The 24,019-nt window shown below is 43.1% G+C and overlaps 1 protein-coding gene across 4 annotated transcripts in view; it reads left to right on the top strand.

Moving 5' to 3' along the window:
• PTPRC (protein tyrosine phosphatase receptor type C) overlaps positions 1-24,019 on the top strand; it is a 178,696-nt gene that overhangs the window by 89,445 nt on the left and 65,232 nt on the right. For 2 of the 4 annotated variants that reach the window (XM_038745369.1, XM_038745371.1), the window contains 4 exons: positions 4,038-4,064; positions 18,515-18,625; positions 19,863-19,889; positions 22,785-23,015. In XM_038745369.1, the coding sequence (XP_038601297.1) occupies positions 4,038-4,064; positions 18,515-18,625; positions 19,863-19,889; positions 22,785-23,015 (396 nt within the window). Of the gene's footprint in view, positions 1-4,037; positions 4,065-5,389; positions 5,594-10,975; positions 11,180-15,892; positions 16,028-17,847; positions 17,980-18,514; positions 18,626-19,862; positions 19,890-22,784; positions 23,016-24,019 lie in introns of all 4 variants that reach the window. The other 2 variants (XM_038745372.1, XM_038745370.1) reach the window with 2 other exon arrangements.

Below are 24,019 nucleotides of genomic sequence, written 5' to 3'. Positions count from 1 at the left end.
GATGTTGGGAGACCACCAATGAGCACGCTAATGCTATAATCTAGCCAAGGCAACCAGAGCTTATAATAATAATAATAATAGTGGTATTTTTAAAGGGCTTACTATGGGCCAACCACTTTACTAAGCATTGGAATAGATACAACACAAGCAGATCGGATTCAGTCCCTGTCCCACATGGGGTCCCAGCCTAAGCAGAAGTGAGAACAGGTGAGAACTCCCCATTTTAAAAATGAGGAAATTGAGGCTCAGGGAAGTTAGGTGACTAGCATAAAGATTACACAGTGGGCAAGTAGCAGAGCCGTGATTGGGACCCAGGTGGAAGAAGTCTGGGTGGAGAGGAAGGACAGATCTGGGATATGAGGTGCAGGGAACACTGACAAGAATCTGTGCCTGGGACATAGTTGGGCAAACCTTGGAGGTGGCCTTGTCACCAAGTTTTAAGAAACAGCACGGCCTTGAAAAACAGCTTGTCCTAGTGGAAAGAGCATGACCTTGGGAGTTAGAGGATCTGGGTCCTAATTCATTCATTCAATCATATTGAGCGCTTACTGTGTGCAGAGCACTGTACTAAGCGCTTGTCCCAGCTCTGTCACTTACCTGCTGTGACATTGGGTGAGTCACTTAATTTCCCTATGTCTCCATTTCCACATCTGTAAAATGTGGATTGAGACTGTGAGCCCCACGTGGGACAATCTGATTACCTTGTATTTACCTCAGTGCTTAGAACAGTGCTTGGCAAATAGTAAGCGCTTAACACGTATCATAATTATTATTATTAAAATGGGAATTTGATATCTGTTATCCCACCTACTTAAATTGTGAGCCAGGAGCAGCGTGGCTTAGTAGCAGGAGCACGGACTTGGGAGTCAGAGGTTGTGGGTTCTAATCCTGGAATCGCCAATTGTCTGCTGTGTGACCTTGGTCAAGTCGCTTAACTTCTCTATGCCTCAGTTACCTCATCTGTAAAATGGGGATTGAGACTGTGAGCCCCACATGGGACAATCTGATGACCTTGTATTTACCCCAGGGTTTAGAACAGTGCTTGACACTTAGTAAGTGCTTAACAAATACCATTCATTCATTCATTCATTCAATCATATTTCTTGAGTGCTTGCTGTGTGCAGAGCACTGTACTAAGTGCTTGGGAAGTACAAGTTGGCAACATATAGAGACGGTCCCTACCCAACAGTGGGCTCACAGTCTAGAAGGGGGAGACAGAGAACAAAACATATTAATGGAATAAAATAAATAGAATAAATATGTACAAGTAAAATAAATGGAGTAATAAATACGTACAAACATACGTATATGCAGGTGCTGTGGGGAAGGGAAGGAGGTAAGGTGGAGGGGATGGAGAGGGGAAGGAGGGGGAGAGGAAGGAGGGGGCTCATTATTATTATTATTATTATTAATAATAATAAAATGGGAATTTGATACTTGTTCACCCATCTACTTAAATTTTGAGCCCCATGTGCGAGAGGGACCGTATGCAATATTTATATATCTACTCCAGCACTTTTTTATGGTACTTATCTGCTTAGTATATCCCAGGCACTGTGTTAATTGCTGGGGTAGATATAAGATAACTTGGACACAGCTTCTGTTCCACATAAATCTGTCTTAATCTCATTTTGACAGATAAGGTAACTGAGGCACAGTGTAGTTAAGTGATTTGCCCAAGGTCACACAACAGATGTGGAGCCAGTATTAGTACCCAGTTCTTTTTGACTCCAAGGTCTGTGCTCTTTCCACTAGGCCACACTGCTTCTCAACTTAGTACAAGGATTGACTCATATCAGCACTTAATGAATACTATTATTATTATTATTACCAGAATCTGGATCTAATTATGATGTCAAATGCTATCAATAAATTTACGAAAACTATAGAGGTTTTGGTGCTGTTCCTTGTACTTCTGTATCTTGCATTCTGTGCAGATCATGTTCTCTCTTCCTCACTGCAGGATAGGAAAATTAGGGCCAATTATACCCCACACGTAACTGGTGGTAGGTGCAAATACATGGCAGCAGATAATTTCAGGTATTTATTCATTTATTCTTGTTGAATCCACGATTTGTGGGGAGCTTCGTGTGTGACTTGGATGTGAGCTTACAGACATTTTGAGTCGGGAAAGAAACGAATTAAAGCTAAATTTGTAGCAACAGTGTGAATATTGGAATAAAGCAGCTTTGGAGCAACAGGGTGAATACTGGAATAAGGCAGCTTTAAAAATCCCATGCCCTGTGATATGAATTTTCATCTTTTTAATTTGCCTAATCAGCTCATATGGTCTGGTAACAGAACTGTAACAAACTGTGAAATGATATTTTTAGGTTTTTGGTGTTATGGTGCCACCTGCTGAATGCTTCGAAATATGATTGTGCCTGTGTAAGGAAGCTCCCTCCAGTTGTTTCCCTATCTCCCTCCTTCCATTCCCAACTTGTACTTCCCAAGCGCTTAGTACAGTGCTCTGCACACAGTAAGCACTCAATAAATATGATTGAATGAATGAATTCCCCTCTAAACTCCTGAGTCGTCAGAACCTGCTACCTCCAGTTCCTCTTCTCCAATTCTCTCTCTAACCCCCTCCAATCTGTCTTCTGTCCAGTTCACTCCACAGAAACAACCCGCTCAAAGGACACAAGTGGTCTCCGTGTTGTCAAATCCAGTGGCCTCTACTCCTTCCAAATCCTCCTCAGCCTCTCAGCTGTCTTCAACACTGTTGACCATCCCTGTCTCCTGGAAAGATTATCTAACCTTGGCTTCCCTGACACTGTCCTCTCCTGGTTCTCCTCCTGTCTCTCTGGGTGCTCATTGCCAGTCTCTTTCATGGGCTCCTCCTCTGCCTCCTACTCCCTAACTGTGGGAGTACCCTAAGGGTCAGTTCTTGTTCCCCTTCTATTCTCCATCTACACCCACTCCCTTGGAGAACTAATTTGCCCCCATGGCTTCAACCACCACTTCTACGCAGATGATTCCCAAATCTACATCTCCAGGCCTAATCTCTCTCCCTCTCTGAAATCTCACATTTCCTCCTGCTTTCAAGACATCTCTGTTTGCATGTCTTGGGGAGGGAATGCATCTAGTATCTCTGTTATATTGCACTCTGGAGCATTTAGTACAGTGTTTTGCATTCAGTAAATGATTGACCTTCTATACTAAGTTCCAGAACAACCACTAGCCCTTCTGTACATATTGACTAACATACTCTATAATGTAAACACCAATTTATGTACGTATCCTCTGCTTCCTTCCATCTGTATTATTTCAGTGTCCAACTCCAACTCCGCTAGACTAATTCCCTTTGGTGCAGAAGACACGTCTACCAAGTATATTGTAGTCTCTCAAGTGCTCTGCCCACAGTGGGCACTCAATCAATATTACTGATTGATTTTTAGGAAGGCAGTGCGTGATGAATAATGCTCTCATGTGATATTTTCCTAGCTTGGCATAACAGTATTGTTGGAAGACTCTTGTGGGTGAAGTTATTATTACTTTTTAAATGGTATTAAGCACTATGTGCCAAGTGCTGAACTAAATGTTGGGGTAGATAATAATGATAATAGGATAATATCCTTATCCCACATGGGGCTCACAGTCTCATTTGTCATTTTACAGATGAGGTGACTGAGGCACAGAGATGTTGTGATTGCCCAAGTTCACACAGCAGACAGGTGCTGGGGCTAGGATTGGAACCCAGATCCTCCGATTCCTAGGCCTGGGCTCTCTCCAATAAGCCTTGCTGCTTCTCTAAAATTATAAGAAATTTCATAGTTATTTACACTTCAAAGAGATATCTTTCTCTTAGATTGACTGGACATGAAATCATTCCTCATTTTTTATTTAACTCAGATTCTTATTGGGATTTGGGGGGATAAATTCATTTTAACATTTTTTTTCTACCATTTGCTGTTTCCTTTCAAGTCCTGTCCCAGATGACACGGCTTTTCCTGTGATCTGTTTGATTGTGTTTTTCTAATTACAGCAATAACAATGCATTTGCTTTTTCTTTTAATCTATAACTTTTTGTTTTGCAGGGCAAGACTCAAGCCCGTCTCCTAATGGTAAGTGCTTTTTTTTAATTTATGGTATTATAACAGAATTGAATTACTGTATATTCTTCTAAGAATCTTTTTTTTAGGTTGATGGAATGTCTAAATGTTGTATAAAGGCAAATGGTTTAACTGCAAAAGTTTTCCTAACATGGATATTGCTTTATTGTGGCGGTCACGTAGAAAGAGAGAATCGAAAGTTGGACTCCATTCTGCAACTCCTGAAGAGTCCGAAGACACCCTCATGAGTCAAGAACAGGGAATGCCTTCCCTGGCCCTTTCCCCTCTGTGCTTGAAGCAAGCTGAAGCCTCTTTGAAGTGGAGAGTCCTTGGGTGCTCTTCCCAGTAATTCGATAGCCAGAAGTCTGCCCATCTTAGGCAGGATGGAGGCAGGGCCAAAAGAAGGAGAGTCAGCTAAAGGAGATTGGCAAAAAAGGGGGCAGGAAGGTGGGGGGCGGGGGGGGGGGGGGCGCGGGGGGAAGGAAAAAGAAAGGATAAAGGGAGAACAGAAGAGAGAAGCAAATGGCAGGGGTGACGTGGGATCATTAGTTCTTTGTGCTGTATTGAGTTGTCAGTCAGTCGTTTTGAACCTTTGGATGTAACAAGTGGGAAATTGTAGAACTGAAATAATGGTGAACACCCTCACCAACTTTTCGTAGATACATGGGAAAAGAGTGGGTTGAAGATCACTCTTAGAAAGCAATTGAGCAAGCCCATGTTTTGTTTCTTTGATCATTTTAGTGGTGATTCTCCTCACCCTACCTACCGGCAGTTCTAGAATGTGCTGTGTCCTTGGATTCCTCCACCTCTTCTTACCCTCCCGATTGCCATTCTTCTCCCTGCTCTGATCTCTCTCTTTTTTTTTCCTGACTACCTCAAAGACAGTACCAATCTCTATGACCCCAGACACTCAGTCCTCTCAGGTTTCTTTTCCGATTTTTCCATCCCCTTGAACTTCTTCCTCACTTCCATTTATCTCACAACCACTGTCTCATCCCACCCACTGGTTCTCCTAACTTCTCTAGCCTTCGAAGTTACGCCTCCCCCACTGGCCACTCTGGTCTGTTCTTAGCCCGCCTGACTCATATTTGCCTCCAACCTATCTATCTGTCCCACCTAGTTTCATAGCCAGTTCTCATGTAAATCAATGTTGAAGCGGAGACTAGGCAGCAGGATGCATATTTCATTCCTCATAGTTCATGCATATATTTCCTCTTATTTCATTCATGAGCAGTGGTGAAGTCACTGGTTCGGTACAGTTCTATGTATTTGAATGCCTAAAAATTTGCATTACATGTATTTTTTCTCCTTTCCTCCACTTAACTGTTAAATGACAGGATGGAATACACTGGAAACACCAAATGCTTCAGCTCCCACTGGCCCCCAAACTCCACGCTCCAATGCATCCTTACCCGCAAACACAACGGAGAGAGAACCCGTTTCTGCAGGCGCCACCTCTACTCTCGACCCAAATATTACTTCAACCGAAATGCCGTTTGACTCCACTAATTCCACCAGTGCTCTGAGCACTGGAATTACAGGTTGGCTTTGACACAATCAGAATTGTGAAAATTACCCAGTACACCATTTATCTTATTAAAATGTGTGGACTCTGAAAATGGTAAAGTTGTATCTCCTTTCCTCCCAGTCCCCACAAGTTCTCTGTGATGTTTTATGTAGTGCATGATCTAACCTGTATTTATGGTGAGTTTGCCAAACTAAAGATGACTTAAGCCCAGGTGTGCCTCCTTTGACTTTAAATGTTCTTACTTCTGGGCCCCTATACAGTAGCACAGGACTCGGGCCTCATTGCATTCTGGTTCTCCTCTTATAATAATAATAATAATAATAATAATAATAATGATGGTATTTGTTAAGCGCTTACTATGTGCAAAGCACTGTTCTAAGCGCTGGGGAGTTTACAAGGTGATCAGGTTGTCCCACGGGGGGGCTCACAGTTTTAATCCCGATTTTACAGATGAGGTCACTGAGGCACAGAGAAGTTAAGTGACTTGCCCAAAGTCACACAGCTGACAGTTGGCGGAGCCGGGATTTGAGCCCATGACCTCTGATGCCAAAGCCCGTGCTCTTTCCACTGAGCCCCATATCTCTCCTGCCATTCATTCTCAGTCTCTTTTGCAGGCTCCTCCTCCCCCTCACATCCCCTTATTGTAGCGGTTCCTCAAGGGTCAGTTCTTGGTCCCCTTCTGTTCTCTATCTACACTCACTCCCTTGGTGAACTCATTCGTTCCCGCGGCTTCAACTATCATTTCTACGCTGATGACACCCAGATCTACATCTCTGCCCCTGCTCTCCCTCCCTTCAGGCTTGTTTCTCCTCCTGCCTTCAAGACATCTCCATCTGGATGTCTGCCCGCCATCTAAAACTCAACATGTCCAAGACTGAACTCCTTATCTTCCCTCCCAAACCCTGCCCTCTCCCTGACTTTCCCATTACTGTAGACGGCACTACCATCCTTCCCGTCTCACAAGCCCGCAACCTTGGTGTCATCCTCAACTCTGCTGTCGTTCACCCCTCACATCCAGTCCGTCACCAAAACCTGCCGGCCTCACCTCCGCAACATCGCCAAGATCTGCCCTTTCCTCTCCATTCAAACCACTACCCTACTGGTTCAATCTCTCATCCTATCCCGACTGGATTACTGCATCAGCCTCCTCTCTGATCTCCCATCCTCCTGTCTCTCCCCACTTCCATGTATACTTCACGCTGCTGCCCGGATCATCTTTGTGCAGAAACGCTCTGGGCATGTTACTCCCCTCCTCAAAAGTCTCCAGTGTCTTCCAGTCAACCTACGCATCAGGCAAAAACTCCCCACTCTCGGCTTCAAGGATCTCCATCACCTCTCCCCCTCCTACCTCGCCTCCCTTCTTTCCTTCTACAGCCCAGCCTGCACCCTCCGCTCCTCTGCCGCTAGCCTCCTCACTGTGCCTTGTTCTTGCCTGTCCCGCTGTCGACCCCCGGACCACGTCCTCCCCCTAACCTGGGGGAGGTCCTCCCCCTAACCCTCCCTCTGCACATCTGCCAAGCTAGCTCTCTTCCTCCCTTCAAAGCCCTACTAAGAGCTCACCTCTTCCAGGAGACCTTCCCAGACTGAGCCCCCATTCCTCTCCCCCTCCCCATCTCCCCACCCTACCTCCTTCCCCTCCCCACAGCACCTGTATATATGTTTGTACAGATTTATTACTCTATTTTACTTGTATTTACTATTCTGTTTATTTTATTTTGTTAATATGTTTTGTTGTCTGTCTCCCCCTTCTAGACTGTGAGCCCGCTGTTGGGTAAGGACCATCTCTATATGTTGCCAACTTGTACTTCCCAAGCTCTTAGTACAGTGCTCTGCACGCAGTAAGTGCTCAATAAATATGATTGAATGAATATGACATCGTAACACTACAGCATCATGGCATCATGACACCAAGCCCACTCAGAAGCAGGTTAGGTCAGATTCCCCCCCTCCCAGTCCGTGTCACTGTAACCCTCCTCTTCACTTGCAGAGGTCACTTCAGCCTTTGCTTGTTTTTTCTGGGAAGAATGGTATTTTAGGACTGGGATAAGCAAACATCCTGGGCCTGAAACTCAGTCCAGAGAGCAGAAGCTTCAGGGCAGTGCTCTCCAGAGCTAGGCGCAGTGTAGGGCATTCGGTGCTCCCAAACTCCCACATACAGGTCTGACCAGAGTTTGGGACAAGATATGTGGGTAAATGAACTAAAAAGCCATTTCAAATGGGAACTTAAATGTGGCATACCACCCAACTGAAGCTAGTTAATTGTACATACACTTGGGTAGGAAGCAAGAGTAGACAAGGTATTTTTGTAGGCAGAGGAGGGAAGCAATATTGAAAATTTTAGTCCAGGATGATCAAACAAAAAAATGACCTCTAAGAGGGAATGGTATCACTGTACCTCAGTCATCTTTCTCTTCTCTGACCGCTAACCAGTGTTCTGCCTTTGTCCTGGAACACTCTCCCACTTCATTATGACACAGTCACTTTCCCCATCTTCAAAGCTTTATTGAAGGCACAACTCCTCCAAGCAGCCTTCCCTAACTAGTCCCTCATTTCTTCTCCTACTCCCTTCTGCCTTGCCTTTGCACATGGATTTGCACCCTTTATTCACCCCTCCCTTAGCCCCACGGTACCCTTGTACATATCCATAATTTATTCGTTCATATTATTGTCTATCTCCCACTCTAAACTCTGAGCTCACTGTGGAAAGGGAATGTGTTATATTGTTCTCTCCTGAGCACTTAGTACAGTGCTCTCCACATAGTAAGAACCAATTGATATAATTTCTGGATAATATATGATAATTCTATGTCTCAATTTCAAAAGCACTGACAAAATAAGTGCAATTAAGGGTAATTGCAGCTTTCATTTTCAACAGATGTAAAATTCTCTTTTTTGACAACTGAATTATTTTGAAAGTGGGAGTAAGCTCTTTTTAACAGGCCCAATATGACTTTGCCATTATCATAAAAAGAGAATGGAAATTTGTTGTGCTGCAAAGTCATCAGTAGCATTTTAGCAAGTTCCATGCATTTGTGATTTTTTTTTTGTGTGTGTGTGTGTCCTGGAAACCTTACTACAAAAGTGATACAGTCATTCTGAGTTCAGTTTACTTCAGCTGGTCTGGGTGAAGTGGAGCTAGGATTTTGCTTGCTTTTTCCACCCTTGAATTTTAGTTAATTTTGGACATCCCTCAGGTAAGGTGAGTCCAAAACTATATTTAGTAGGTGTTTTCTTTGGGCATGATAAGGGTTTGTGTTATGTGCAAGTTCACAACAAATCACAGGCCTCATTTAGCAGCTGCTATCAGTCTCCCTGTAGGCCATTCACAGGTCAGAAATCTGGAACTTAATCTGCCCTAGCTCCAGCTATGCCCAGTAATAATAATAATAATAATATTTGCAAGTGTTTACTATGTGCCAGGCACTGTTGTAAGTGCTGGAGCAGAACAGGATAGTAGGGTTGGATACAGTCCCTGTTCCACATAGGGTTCACAGTATTAATCCCCATTTTACAGATGAGGGAATTGAGGCACAGAGATGTTCAGCAATTTGCCCAGGGTCATAGAGAAGCCAAATGGCAGAGCTGGGATTAGAACCCAGGTTCTCTGACTTGCAGACTCTATATCTACTGGGCCCCAGGCCCACCTGACTCCTGTCAACAGTTCCCCGCCAATTTCCACCTGCCTCGGCCTACAGGGCAGGATCCGGCTAATTCTCAAGTAGTTGGGATCTAGTTGGGTGAGTTTTCAACAGTTCCCCCCCAGGGAGCTCTACATAGCTTGTGAGATTCTCCTGTGGGCTCCAAGGACCCCTTCTGTCCTTCCAGAAGCAGTTCTCTGTCCAATTCTGGTGCAGTGTTGTCGTATCTTCCCACTCCAGGATGGCTGCTAGACTTTGTGTTGCTCTAGCCTGACCAGTAGGACTTGGTTCCCAGAGGACCTGTGAGTTTTTCTGATGCACTGCCAATTTCTCTCCTAATAGTCCAGAATAGATACCCTTGCGAGGGTAACTGTAGTTTCTGGGTTCACAATCCAGCATTTTCAATTAAACAGTGCTATTCATTGGGGGATTACTCTGTGCAGAGCAATGTAGTAAGCTCTTAGGAGAATACAGTGTAACAGAGTTGGTAGAACTATTCCCTAATCACAGTGAGTTTACACTATAAAATACAGTGTGGGATTACAATCCTACCAAAGGACTCAACAAGCTATTATCCATGGTTCACAATGCCTGGAATACAGTGCATGGCTCTTGTCAGGGCATCTGAGGCAGGATGTAATATTCATAAATTCATTCAATTGTATTGAGCACTTACTGTGTGCAGAGCACTGTACTAAGCATTTGGGAGAGTACAGTACAACAATAAACTGACATATTCCCTGCCCACAGCAAGTTTACAGTCTAGAGAGGAGGGAAGGGAGACAAACATTAAATAAATGACAGATACGTACATAAGTGCTGTGGGGCTGGGAGGGGGGATGAACAAAGGGAGCAAGTCAAGGTGACACGGAAGGGAGTGGGAGAAGAGGAAAGGGGAAGCTTAGGGCTAAGTAATTGAGGAGGACAACTGAGATGATCAGGGTATGGTGAGGACAGACTGAAAAGATTAGTATCCTACAGTCTGGAGAGATGCTGACGGAGGATGGGATTGACAGGTATAGATTTTTTTAAGGATAAGCATAGATAAATTTGGAATTGTTTTTTCCAACAGTTCCCATGGACAAAGGGACACCCATTGAAGATTGAGGGTTGTGGTTCAAAACAGATAACACTTATTCACAGTGAGACTATACATTTGGAATCTGCTCCCCCAGTAGGTTGTTCAGCAGAAAGTATCTGCTGTCCCAAGAGGGACATTAGTCATATTGATTGAGTGCTGATTGTTCACAGAACACTATATTAAGCATTGGGAGTACAGTATGACAGGCACATTCCCTGCACCCTACAGACATAACAGTCTAGAGGGCAAGACAGACATTAATATAAATCAGTCACAGATGTATAGAGGTATCCTGCTGCTATCCATTTTTCCGGCCTTTGGAACTTCTTCCCCTCTTCCACTTATCCACTGTCTCATCCCACCCACTGTTTCACCTAATTTCTGTAGCCTTTGAAGTTATGCCTCCCCCACTAGCCACTCTGTCCTTAGCCGTCCTGACTCATATTTGCCTCCAACCTATCTGTTCTACCCAGTTTCATAGCCAGTTCTTCATGTAAATCAATATTGAAACAGAGGGTAAGCAGCAGGAGGGATGTAGGAGTGAGACTTTTCTCATACTTTATTCTTGAGCAGCAATGATGTCACTAGTTCTGTATAGTTCTATGTGTTTGAATACCTAAAGATGTGCATTTCATGTGTTTTTTCTCCTTTCCTCCACTTAACTGTTGAATGACAGGACAGAATACGCTGGAAAAACCAAACGCTTCAACTCCTACTGGCCCTCAAACTCCACGCTCCACTACATCCTTACCCACAAACACAACGGAAAGAGAACCCGTTTCTGCAGGCACCGCCTCTACTCTCGACCCAAATATTACTTCAACCAAAATGCCATTTGGCTCCACTAATTCCACCAGTGCTCCGAGCATTGGGATTACAGGTTGGCTTTGACACAGTCAGAATTGTGAAAATTACCCAGCACACCATTTATCTTTTTAAAATGGGTGAACTCTGAAAATGGTAAGGTAGTATCTCCTTTCCTCCCATTCCCCACAAGTTCTCCGTGATGTTTTACCTAGTGTATGATCTGTTGTTTATGGTGAGTTTGCCAAGCTAAAGATGATTTAGGCCCAGATGTGCCTCTTTTGACTTTAAATGATCTTATTTCTGGGCCCCTTTCCAGCAGCACAGGACTGGAGCCTCATTGCGATGCTATGACATCATAACATTAAAATGTCATGGCATCAGGAGACCAAGTCCATTCAGTAGCAGATTAGGCCAGCCCTCCAGGATCCATGTCACTGAAACCCTCCTTCTCACTTGCAGGGGTCACTTCTGCCTTGGCTGATTTTTCCTGGGAAGAACAGTATCTCAGGACTGGGATAAACAAACATCCTGAACCTGAAACTGAGGGCAGAGGCATCAGAGCAGTGATCCCCATAGCTAGGTGCAGTGTAGGGGATCCGGTGCTCCCAAACTCCCTCATACCACTGTGACCAGGGTTTGGGACAAGATATGTGGATAAATGAAGTGAAAAGCCATTTCAAATGAGTGTTTAATTGAATTTGATTTCAAAATTAATGAAGCAGCGTGGCTTAGTGAAAAGAGCATGGGCTTGGAAGTCAGATGTCATGGGCTCTAATCCTGACTCTCCCACTTGTCAGCTGTGTGACTTTGGGCAAGTCACTTAACTTCTCTGTGCCTGTTAACTCATCTGTAAAATGTGGATAAAGTCTGTGAGCCCCACGTGGGATAACCTGATTACCTTGTATCTACCCCAGCACTTAGAACAATGCTTGGCACATAGTAAATGCTTAACAAATACCATCATTATTTAAATGACAGACAACTGAAGCTAATTAATTGTACAAATACCTGGGTAGGGAGCAATAGCAGACAAGTTTTTTTGTGGGTAGGGGTAGGCAATATTGAAAATTTAGCCCAGGATGATCAAAGTAAAAAAAATGACCACTGTACTTGCAAATCATTTATCTTGCCTCTGACCACTCACCCATATTCTGCCTCTGGCCTAGAATGCTCTCCCTCTTCATATGACAAACTGTCACTTTCCTCATCTTCAAAGCCTTATTCATTCATTCAGTTGTATTTATTGAGCACTTACTGTGTGCAGAGCACTGTACTAAGTGCTTGGGAAGTACAAGTTGGCAACATATAGGGATGGTCCCTACCCAACACGGGCTCACAGTCTAGAAGGGGAAGACAGACAACAAAACAAAACATATAGACAGGTGTCAAAATCATCTGAACAAATAGAGTTATAGCTATATGCATATGATTAACAAAATAAATAGAATAGTAAATATGTACAGGTAAAATAGAGTAATAAATCTGTACAAATATATACAATTGCTGTGGGGAGGGGAAGGAGGTAGGGCAGAGCGGGAGATGGGGAAGAGGAAAGGAAAAAGGGGACTAAGTCTGGGAAGGCCTCCTGGAGGAGGTGAGCTCTCAGTAGGGCTTTGAAGGGAAGAAGAGAGCTAGCTTGGCAGATGTGTGGAGGGAGGGCATTCCAGGCCAGGGGAAGGAAGTGGGCCGGGGGTAGACAGCGGAACAGGTGAGAACGACGTGCAGTGAGGAGGTTAGTGGCGGAGGGTCCGGGCTGGTCTGGAGAAGGAGAGAAGGGAGGTGAGGTAGGAGGGGACAAAGTGATGAAGAGCCTTGAAGCCGAGAGTGAGGAGTTTTCTTGTTGAAGGCACATCTCCTCCATAGAGGCCTTCCCCACCTGGGCCCTCATTTCTTCTTCTCTCATTCCCTTCTGCATTGCCCTTGTACATGGAATTGCACCCTTTATTTACGCCTCCCTCAGCCCAGAAGCCCTTATGTACGTATCCATAATTTATTTATTCATATTATAGTCTGTGTCCTCCTTAAACTGTGAGCTTGCTGTGGGAGGGGAATGTGTTTACTAACTCTGTTACATTTTTCTCTCCTGAGAGCTTAGTACAGTGCTCTGCACACAGTAAGCACTAAATATGATTGATTTCTGGATTATATAGCAGTAATTCTATCTCTCAACTTAAAAACACTGACAAAATAAGTGCAATTAAGAGTAATTACAGCTTTCATTTTCAACAGATGTAAAATTCTCTTGTGACAACTTAATTTTTTTCAAAATGGGAATAAACTCTTTTTAACAAGCCCAATAGGACTCTGCCATTATCAGAAAAGAGAATGGAAATTTGCTGTGCTGCAAAGTCACCAGTGGCTTTTTTGCAAGTTCCATACATTTGTGACTTTGTCCTGGAATCCTTGCTACACGAGATATACAATCACTCTGAGTGCATTTTAGTTCAGCTCATTTGGGTGAAGTGGAGCTAGGATTTTGCTTACTATTCAGCCCTTGGGGTTTGATTAATTTTGGACATTTCTCAGGCAGTGTGGGTGACTACATTTAATAGGCGTTTTCTCTGGGCAATGATTAGTTATTGTGACGTGCAAGTTTGGCACATTGGCAATTTGGCAGCTGCTATCAGCCTCCGTGTAGGCCATTCACAGGTCAGAAATCTGGAGCTTATTCTGCCCTAGCCCCAACTATGCCCAGTAATAATAATAATAGTACTAAATATTTGTAAGGGTTTACTATGTGCCAGACACTGTTCTAAGTACAGGATAGTCCCTGTCCCACCTAGGGCTCACAGTCTTAATCCCCATTACAGATGAGAGAACTGAGGCACAGGAAAGTTCAGCAACTTGCCCAAGGTCATAGAGCAGACAAGTGGCAGAGCTGGGATTAGAACCCAGGTTCTCTGATACCCAGACTCTCTATCTACTAGGCCCCAGGCCCACCTGCCTACTTTTGACAGTTCCCGCCAGTTTCCACCTGTCTTGGCCTATAGGGCAGGGTCCGGCTAACTCCCAGGTAGTTGGGACCTAATTGGGAACCATTGAAAACTCACCCCCCAGGGAGCTCTATGTAGCTTGTGAGATTGTCATAAGGGTTCCAGGGACATCTGTCCTTCTAGAAGCAGGTCTCTGTCTAGTTCTGGTGCAGTAATGTCTGATCTTCCCACCCTGGGATGGCTTCTAGACTTTGTGCTGACCTTAGCAGAAGGACTTGGGTTCCAGGGGAGCTGTGAGTTTTTCTGATGCCCTGCCCGTTTATCTCCTAATGGTCCACAATAGGTACTTACTCTTGTGGGGATAACTTTGGTTTCTGGGGTGGCAATCCACCTGTGTTTCTATTAACCAGTGTTATTCATTGAGTGCTTACTGTTTACAGAGCAATGTTCTAAGCACTTAGGAGAGTACAACGGAGTTGGTGGACAACAACAAGCTTACACTGTAGAATACCATGTAGTTTACAATCTTAACAAAGGCCTCAGCAAGCTATTATCCGTGGTTCACAATGCTTGGGATATTGTGTGTGGCTCTGGTCAGCACATCTCAGGGAGGATGTGATAGAGAAGGGCAGTTGAGATGATCAGGAGGATGGAGAAGACAAACTGAAAAGATTAGTATCCTACAGTCTGGAAAGATGCCAACTGAGGATGGGATTGACATGCATAAATGACTAACCGTGAACACAGACAAATGTGGGATTGTTTTTTCCAACAGTTCCACTGAACAAAGACACCCATTGGAGATTGAGGGGGGTAGGTTCAAAACTAAAAGAGACAATACTTATTTACAGTGAGGATATGCATGTGAAATCTGTTTCCACAATAAGTTGTTCAGCAGAAAGTATCAGAGGGCCCAAGAGGGACATCAGTCATTACAGAGCACTGAACCACGAGCTTACAATAGAACAGTGTAAAAGACATATTCTTTGCAGACAGTGATCTTAGAGTCTAGAGGGGGATACGGACATTAATATAAATTAACATAAATAAATAACAAATTAATATAAATAATTGCTATGGGACTGTGGGACGTGTGAATAAAGGGTGCAATTCCAAGTGAAAGGGTGATGCGGAAGGAAGTGGGAGAAGAGGAAATGAGGTCATGGGTTGATTTTTGTCACCGCAGACTCCTATTAGGCAAGTTAGAGGTGGGAAAGGGAAGAGTCAGGATGTATATCCAGAAGGGAAACCATAACAAGTTTTCCTAGGGATCCTGCTTCTAGTCAGAGACAAGCACTCTCCTCAAGATGGAACCCCATACTGACCCCTAATGATATTTCTCTTGTACTTAAGTTCTAATAATAATTATGGTATTTTAAGTGCTTACTATGTGCCAGGCTCTGTACTAAGCACTGGGGTGGATACAAGCAAATCGGGTTGGACACAGGCTCTGTCCTGTGTAGAGCCTGTAGATGCGAACTTGCTCATTGTCAGTCAACAGGGTAGGTAATAATAATGATGGCATTTATTAAACACTTACTATGTGCAAAGCACTGTTGTAAGCACTGTTGAAGTTACAAGGTGATCAGGTTGTCCCACTGGGGGCTCACAGTTTTAATCCCCATTTTATAGATGAGGTAACTGAGGCACAGATAAGTTAAGTGACTTGCCCAAAGTCAAACAGCTGACAATTGGCTGTGCCGGGATTTGAACCCATGACCTCTGACTCCAAAGCCTGTGCTCTTTCCACTGAGCCATGCTGAGTCCCCAGTATTTCATTCTTTATTTGCGCCCTTATGCCTTTTTGTCACATAAGGACAGAATTAATGAAATGGTCTTACTTTCTTATTCAGGTTCTTCACTCTCAGTCAGCCCTCACTTTTCCACGCATGCAGATGCTCCCAATGGATCTGTCACACAGGCACACAGCAGCAGCCCTGCTGTCCTTTCCACACTCACTACTGCCAGCCACAGGCCGACTTCACCAGGTTTGCCTCACTTCTGTTCATATGTGCTCTTGACGACAACAACATTGCTTCCAATAAACTTTTAGCTCGGTGTGTTGGGGGACACTTACTGTGGTACTTTATTTTTTCGTAGTTCATCTCCTTACAGGATGGGACTGATTCACAAAAGTAGTGTGATAACTACAGGCTACAATCAAGAGGGGAGGGTTGCATCTGTATGGGTGGCCGGCACTATCCTTGATCTGGGAGAATGTTATTCAGTATTTCCAGGTTCTTCAGTACCACTTGTGAAGGGCTTGGGAGTTCATCCTCCTATCTAACTTTTGTTTCAAAATGTCCCGCTGATGTTCGAATGTGGTAAAAACAGAAGCAAGATAAGAAGCTTGGGGAAGGAACTTCTACACTGCGATTGCATTGACTGGACCAGGGTCTGTTTGTAGCCCCTGAGTCTGAGGGACCTGATGGTTTGCAGGTCAGCAGGCTGATTCATCCCATGTGTCTCTGACAGCTTAGTTTCTGGTTCCTGCTGTGGGTGAAAGTGATGGTTGCTGCTGCCTTCTGGGGTTTCCAAATGTATTGTCCCAATCCCTGTGGAAGTCCCTCCCCCATAACTAATATTGAATGTGCAAGAAAAAGATGGAGCCCATTCTACTCACCAATTTCTCTTTCCCAATATCAGTAGGTTTGGTGGCTAGCAATTTTATTAAGACTCCAGTAGTCATTTGTAGCAACAAATAGATGGATACCTAGCTGCCTGGATTGCTGTCCTCAGAAATGAGATTGATAAAGCTCTCTGGAATATAGGGCAATAAAAGCCAGGCTGTAGGGGTGAGCAGTGGTCTTTTGATATCAAGAGCATTCCTTTCTGCCTGCCCTTGGGGTGCCCAAATCAGATAATTTGTTCTTCTGATATCCCTTCTGGGGCAGGATTTGTGTTTCCGTGTTACATGAAGTTGATTGTTCAACCAGTTTTTCATGACCTTAGGGGCTCATATTCCTTGATGACAGATGGGAGATAGTCTCCCCTGAAAGTAGGGCTGAGCCTCTAAGGAACAGGCAGTGACTTGGGCATGCTCCAGAAAAGGTCTTGGGCAGGGTGAGTTGGAGGGGGAGTTGAAACAGGGTGGATCTGCCACCTGGCTAGTTATCAAGAGATTCCCAGAAAGTCAGAGCTGAGCTCACCTAGTAGTCATTGAGGAGGCAAGACCTTGCTTGGAATGTTCTTCTGCCTACCATCTGGGTTTGTGGAAGGGAAGAAAGTAGGTGGCTGTGTGGTGCTCTCTCCTCACTCTATCAGCTATGTCACTGTTCCCATGAGAGCCAGGAATACTCTCCCTGTTCACCTGAGTATCATCAAAACTCTAGAAAAATCTGTTCCCTAAATAATTAAAAGACTAAATTTTTCTTTCCACAATGTTGTGCTAGGTTCTTTCAGTTTTGATGATGTATTAAATCTACAATCCATTTGACTAAGGATAAAAATCAACGAAAGACAATTAGGATTCCAGCTATGGCTGCTGAGCACTGGTCAGTCTGGATGGTGGAAGTCAGGGAGTTTTGGGGGGTTGTAACTGGTCAGTAATATTTACTGAGCACTTACTGTTTGTGGAGCACTGTTCTAAGTGCTTGGAAGAGTACAGTATAACAGTTGGTAGACATGTTACCTGCCCACAACGAGCTTGCTGTCTAGGCGACTGGTTTCATTCACAGTGATGACAATCCTGAACGAAAGCCCTAAAATGCATTCAAAGCACTGCAGCGGTCTCATTTACCTTGAATTTCAGACAGTTGTCTTTGTCGGGTAAGAAGAAATAACAGCTCTACTTCCCTTCTTTCAACAGACACGAGTGCACTCACCACCTCTCCCGCAAGCTCAATCTCCATGCAGAACCAAGACTCGAGTCCGTCACCCACAAGCACTGGGTCTCTTACCCAACTCACTCCCACCATCAACATCACAGTTAACGCTTCAGGTCGGCCTGATTCATTAGCTGAGTGGGGGTGGACAAAATGAGACGAGCCCTGGAAACCCTGGAAAATTCTCTTTTGTTCCCCAGTAAAATTTATGTCATTGTCTGATTCCCTGTTGTACTCAAAGAATCTTTGTAGTTATTGAAGCATTAATTCAGGGGTGTTTTCTGGATTTATTAGAAAACAAATCAAAACTCTCTTCTTGATGGCCACAGTCGCTTTGATTTTTTTAACTGTAAATTAGCATTTCAAACTGCAGAAGATATAAGGTAAAACTATTTTAATCAAGAAACTTTCCTGTCAGCATATGCTTGTACTTAACCAGAGGTAAATGTATTTTTTAACTTCAAACAAATATTGATACCTTGTTTATAACATTTAAAAAATTCTACAACCTGCTTTGGTATGATTATTATCAAAAAAGTTCCAAATCAGAAATCTACTTTACTTTTCAAGAACTTAGTGGAAGATATTTCCTTTCCCCTTCAAAATGACAGACACTGACTAACACTCATGTATTCTCTTTATTCCCTACAGACGTTATACTTACTACCATCTCACCAACCTCACTGGACACTTCAGCAAGCATTGCACCTGCAAGCATTACACCTGCCATGATCTCAACTCCTGACCGTTCCACAGCTTTAGGTGACAAACTCGCACACAGTCATAGCATCATAATGCATGCATGGGATCTTACTTTCACTTGTTGTTATTTTGGTTTCTTTCCTATCAATAACCTCAATGTTTCATTTCTTAGGTATACAGAAAAGCAACAGATAAATGACCTACTATAGCTCCCAGAAGCTTTAACATTAGAGCAATTAAAACCAGAGATTTTCTTTTTCAACTGTTTGTATTTTTCAGAGTAAAACAAGGCAGCCTCTATAGGCTATCAAAATAATTCTAAAGAGTCCAGAACAATGGCCATTACAATTCTAGATTGCTTGGTTTTCCCGCGGTACCGTTTTTTTTTTTTTTCCATTGTGTGGTTATGATGTCCTGAAGGATCATAGGGAAGCTTCAGAAGGGTCCAAGGTTTAGCAAAGACAGGATCTTACTACATCCCTCTTGTGTCCTCAGGATGTGTATCCTGCTTTGCTGTTGGTCTGGTGAAGGGAAATGTGAATGAATGGAGGGTCTCTCTAGGACATTGTGGCAACAAGGTGTCAGAGCTATGATGGAGAGGTCCAGTACCCAAACTGAGAGATCAATCAATCATATTTGAGTGCTTACTATATGCAGAACACCGTACTAAACACTTGGGAGAAATATAACAGAGTTGGTAGACACGTTCCCATCACATTAAGAATTGGCCCTTGTTTTCATCTGGCTTTTTGTTGAGGAATCCTATTCTTAATCAGTTTTCTTCATATTTTTATTAGCTTATTGTTATTGGTAATAATAATAACAATAATAGTAATGATAGTTGTGATATTTGTTTAGCACTTACTGTGGGCCAAGTACTGTTCTAAGCCCTGAGAGAGATATGATCAAGTTGGACAGTCTCTGACCCACATGGGGCTCACAGATCAAGTAGGAGGGAGAACAGATATTGAATTCCCATTTTACAAATGAGGAAACTGAGGCAGAAAAGTGATTTGCCCAAGTTCACACAGCAGACAAGTGGCAGAACAGGATTAGAACTCAACTCCCAGGCTCGGCTCTATCCACAAGGCCACGCTGCTTCTCAGGAAAGAGTATTGGAGAATGAAATAATCACCATCAGTAAACATTTACTGAGCTCCCCTGGAAGGTACAATATTGCATACATTAACTCTACCGTAGAGTGGCCTCTGTCATCTGTGTTTGCTTAGTAGTATTTGAATAGTCAGAATACCCTTTTTAAATGCTCAATTATAACTTCATTTTATTTTCTTTCTAGTTACAGAACCTCCCAAGAAGGAATGTGGTAAGTTTAAGTCAGAATGAAGAAAACACTGACAGTCATCTCATTCAAATACCTTTAGTTTTTTCAACTGGCCAAATCATGCACTGTGAATGACAGACACCATACACACAGCAGTTTAATACAGTGCTTCACTCTCCACTGGCATACACTCAATACCGTTGTTGAGACAGAGACATGACAAGTAGAAAGGGATACATGGACATCAGAGGCACTCAAACATATACGATTTGCTCATGCAAACAAAAATGGATTCATCCAGGCCTGTAAACTCTCAGCAAACATATACAGGCAGAAGAATGTATAGAAAATACATTCATATCATGAGGTTTTAACCACAACTGTACACATTCAAGCAAGCATACTTCATTCAGTGGTAGATACTGAACAGTTACTATGTGCAGACCACTGTATTATGTGCTTGGGAGAGTACACTATAGCAGAGTTCATAGACCTATTCCCTGCCCACAATGTGTTTCCAGTCTAAACTTTAAAATAAATTGCAGATATAAGTGCTGTGGGGCTGAGGGTGGGATGAATATCAAGATGAATGATGCAGAATGGAGAGTTAGTAAGGGAAATAAGATTTAAATCAGGGAAGAACTTTTGGAGGAGATGTGATTTAAGTAAGATTTTGAAGCTGGAGAGAGTGATCATCTTTTGTGTATGAAGTGGGAGGGAGTTCCAGACCAGAGGGAAGATGTGGGCAAAGGGTTGGTGGCAAGACATATGAGATTAAGGTACAGAGAGTAGGTTGGCATTAGAGGAGTAAAATGTGTGGACTGGGTTGTAGTAGAAAATCAGTAAGCTAAGGCAGGATGGCAAATGCTGTTTTAGTGCTTTCAAAACTGACGGTAAGGAGTTGGAGGTGGATGAGCAACCCCTGGAAGTTCTTGAGGGGAAACAGGAACAGAACAGTATTTAGAAGAATGATCCAGGCAGCAGAGTGAAATTTGAACCAGAGTGGGAGAGACAGAAGGCACGAGGAGGTCAGGGAGGAGGCTGATGCAGTAGTCTAGACTGTGAGCCCATTGTTGGGTAGGGACCGTCTCTTTATGTTGCCATCTTGTACTTCCCAAGCACTTAGTACAGTGCTCTGCACACAGTAAGTGCTCAATAAATACGATTGAATAGTCAAGGTGGATCAACATGGAAGTGATTTGGATGGAGAGGAAAGGGCAAATTTTAGTGATGTTGTGAAGGTAGGATTGACAGAATTTGGTGATTGAATGTGTGGGTTGAATGAGAGATGAGTCGAGAATAATGCCATGATTATGGGCTAGTGAAACAGGGAAGGTAGTTGTCTACAGTGTTGGAAACGACAGGGAGGAGTTCTGTTTTCGACATTATAAATATTTGACCACATATGCATACCCATAGTGATACACAATCATGCGAGACACACACACACACACACACACACACACACACACACGCACATAATAAAAAAGTGTCTGTTATGATGTTGCTGGAAGCAACAGGTATTTTGATAGGAGATGGGGGAATAATAGTGTTTCCCACTGTGGTCTTCAGCACCTGCTACAGGAAGAGGAAAGAATAAAATCATTCGGAGGAGGATAGGAATGGAAGAGGGCTAGCCATTGGGCCCTCTTCCTAGGTCTCTATAGCTACAATTGATGATGATAATGGTACTTGTTAAGCACTTACTATTTGCCAAGCACTGTTCTGAGTGCTGGGGTAGATACAAGGTAATCAGGTTGTCCCACTTGGGGCTCACAGTCTTAATCCCCATTTTACAGATGAGGAAACTGAGGCACAGAGAAGTGAAGTGATTTGCCCAAAATCACACAGCTGACAAGTGGCAGAGCCGGGATTAGCACCCATGACCTCTGCCTCTCAAGCCTGTACTCTTCCCACTAAGCCACCCTGCTTCTCAGGTCTCTCAATTATGCTCCCTCCGGAGACAGGGCTACAAAGAGAAGTAGGTGAAATGGGTGAGACTTTCCAGCCATCCCTCAAAGCCAGTCTAGAGCTAAGCAGATGTCCAAATGTCATGGAACCTCAATCAGGATTCTTATAGTAATGATGGAAATCCTGTTCTTTTAGATGGATGGATGAGTAGGTGGGTGCAGGACTGGCTAGATGGATGGATGACCTAGAGAACTTGTCATCTTACGACTAAATTTTTTCTAAGTATGCCATTCCTGTATGGTGAGCTCCTTTAATGTGCACCTAGTTATAGATGTCAGTGTTCATAATAATAATAATAGTTTTTAAGTGCTTACTATGTGCTAAGCACTATTCTAAGCACTGGGGTAGATAAAAGGTAGTCAGGTTGTCCCACCTGGGGCTCTGTCTTACTCCCCATTTTCCAGATGAGGTAACTGAGGCCCAGAGAAGTGAAGTGACTTACCCAAGGTCACACAGCAGACAAGTGGTGGAGTTGGGATTAGAACCCATGACTTTCTGAGTCCCAGGCCCGTGCTCTGCGCCATGCTGCTTCTCCTACTCATAGATGTAGCAGAAAGGAAAAAAAATGCCTATTTCAGCTCAAACAGTTGACTTGACTTTTAGTAGCATTATTTTGCCACCTTTTTAAAAAACTATTAAATTGCAAATTTGGATTGTTTACTGAACAAATTACTGTGTAAAATGACCGAGATAAGCAAGCATATTTGGCAAGTTTCAAGAACAGATTTATAAACCATAGTTTAGAGGAACTTCCCACAAGATGCACAGCCATGCCTAGCTTAATTTCTCTAAGTGTATCCTTTCTAACCTTTAATAATTTTGATATTCTTTCATGGAAGTGAGATATTTTATTAACTACCAAATTCATTATAATAAATTGCAAATAGCTACTTACCATGGCAATACTGTATAAAATGTATTAATTTTGAAACAAATATTTTAAATTATCTCAATTCTGTCTTTCAGGCAAAATTGCAGTTGGAAAATACATGTACAACAGCAACAGTCAATCATTTCAAGTACACGTGGATATTCATGAAGATAGTAGTGAAAATATCACCTTACATTGTCATCAGTGCAACTTTACAGGAAAAAAAGGAGAGAAGGAAATTTATGGTATAATGCCATGTAAAGGATACACAATTGTGATAAAGAATGCCTCATGTGAATCTGAAGTTTCCAAAGTTGCTCCTCCTAGTAAGCACTCTTTGTACTCTGAAGCTTTACTGTATTTAGTGGACATATTAGAGGTGTGTGTGTGTGTGTGTGTGAATCCCAATGGGGAGGGACCATACATGCAGCAGAACAAAAAGCGTGGAGTTATGGGGGAGTGGTTAGGAAATCTGTCCTTTTGCCTAGACCTTTAAGGTATTGGGAATTGTGGCTGATTTGTAGGCTCCCTATGGCACTCCTTTCATATTCTGAACGTTTAATTAGGTAATTAATTACCTTCCTCCACCATATTTTCTTATTCTTTTTCTTAACTATTTTAGAGACTTAGAACTAAAAGTTCCTATCAATTCCCGAGAGCTGATGCCATTTCTTCTTCTGACGCCAATTGCCTTGCTCTTATTGGCAAAATTATTTTTTTAAATTCAAATTACCTAGACAAAACAATTTTCACGTGTATACTGATGCATTACCACACATCGTCTTCACAAGCACACTACCGTACATCTCAACTTCACACACAGCTTATAAATGGACACACCAATCTGAAAGTTAGATTAGTACACATTCAAAAATGTGTGTTCACACTAAATATTTGGAGAATGATGTTGGAGAATTCCTGTTTGTCAAGTCACCCTTATTACTGGGCTTCATCTTTATGTGTGTCTCTCCTCTCTCTTGATGCTAAACTCTTATGTTTTTAATTCTGCTTGTAATTCCCTCCCCCTTTACATCTGGCAGACCGTGACTTTATCCTCCTTTGAAGACATTTTGAATCACACCTCCTCCAGGAGGCCTTCCTGAGTAATTTCTCAGCTCCCCACCCCATTTCCCATCTTTTGTCATCCTGTAGCACTCGCATACACATATTTGCTTCCTTCTACCTGTAATTTATTTTAGTATCTGGCTTCCCCACTGGATTGTAATCTCCTTGAGGGCAGGTTTTCATTCATTCAACCATATTTCTTGAGCACTTACTGTGTGCAGAGCACTGTACTAAGCACTGGGGAGAGTACAAAACAACAATAAGC

This window comes from Tachyglossus aculeatus, chromosome 4 (genome assembly GCF_015852505.1).
Source record: "Tachyglossus aculeatus isolate mTacAcu1 chromosome 4, mTacAcu1.pri, whole genome shotgun sequence".
Classification (NCBI taxonomy): Eukaryota; Metazoa; Chordata; class Mammalia; order Monotremata; family Tachyglossidae; genus Tachyglossus; species Tachyglossus aculeatus.
Note: the sequence above shows the minus strand (reverse complement) of the source record. Positions and strands in the feature narration are given on the sequence as shown.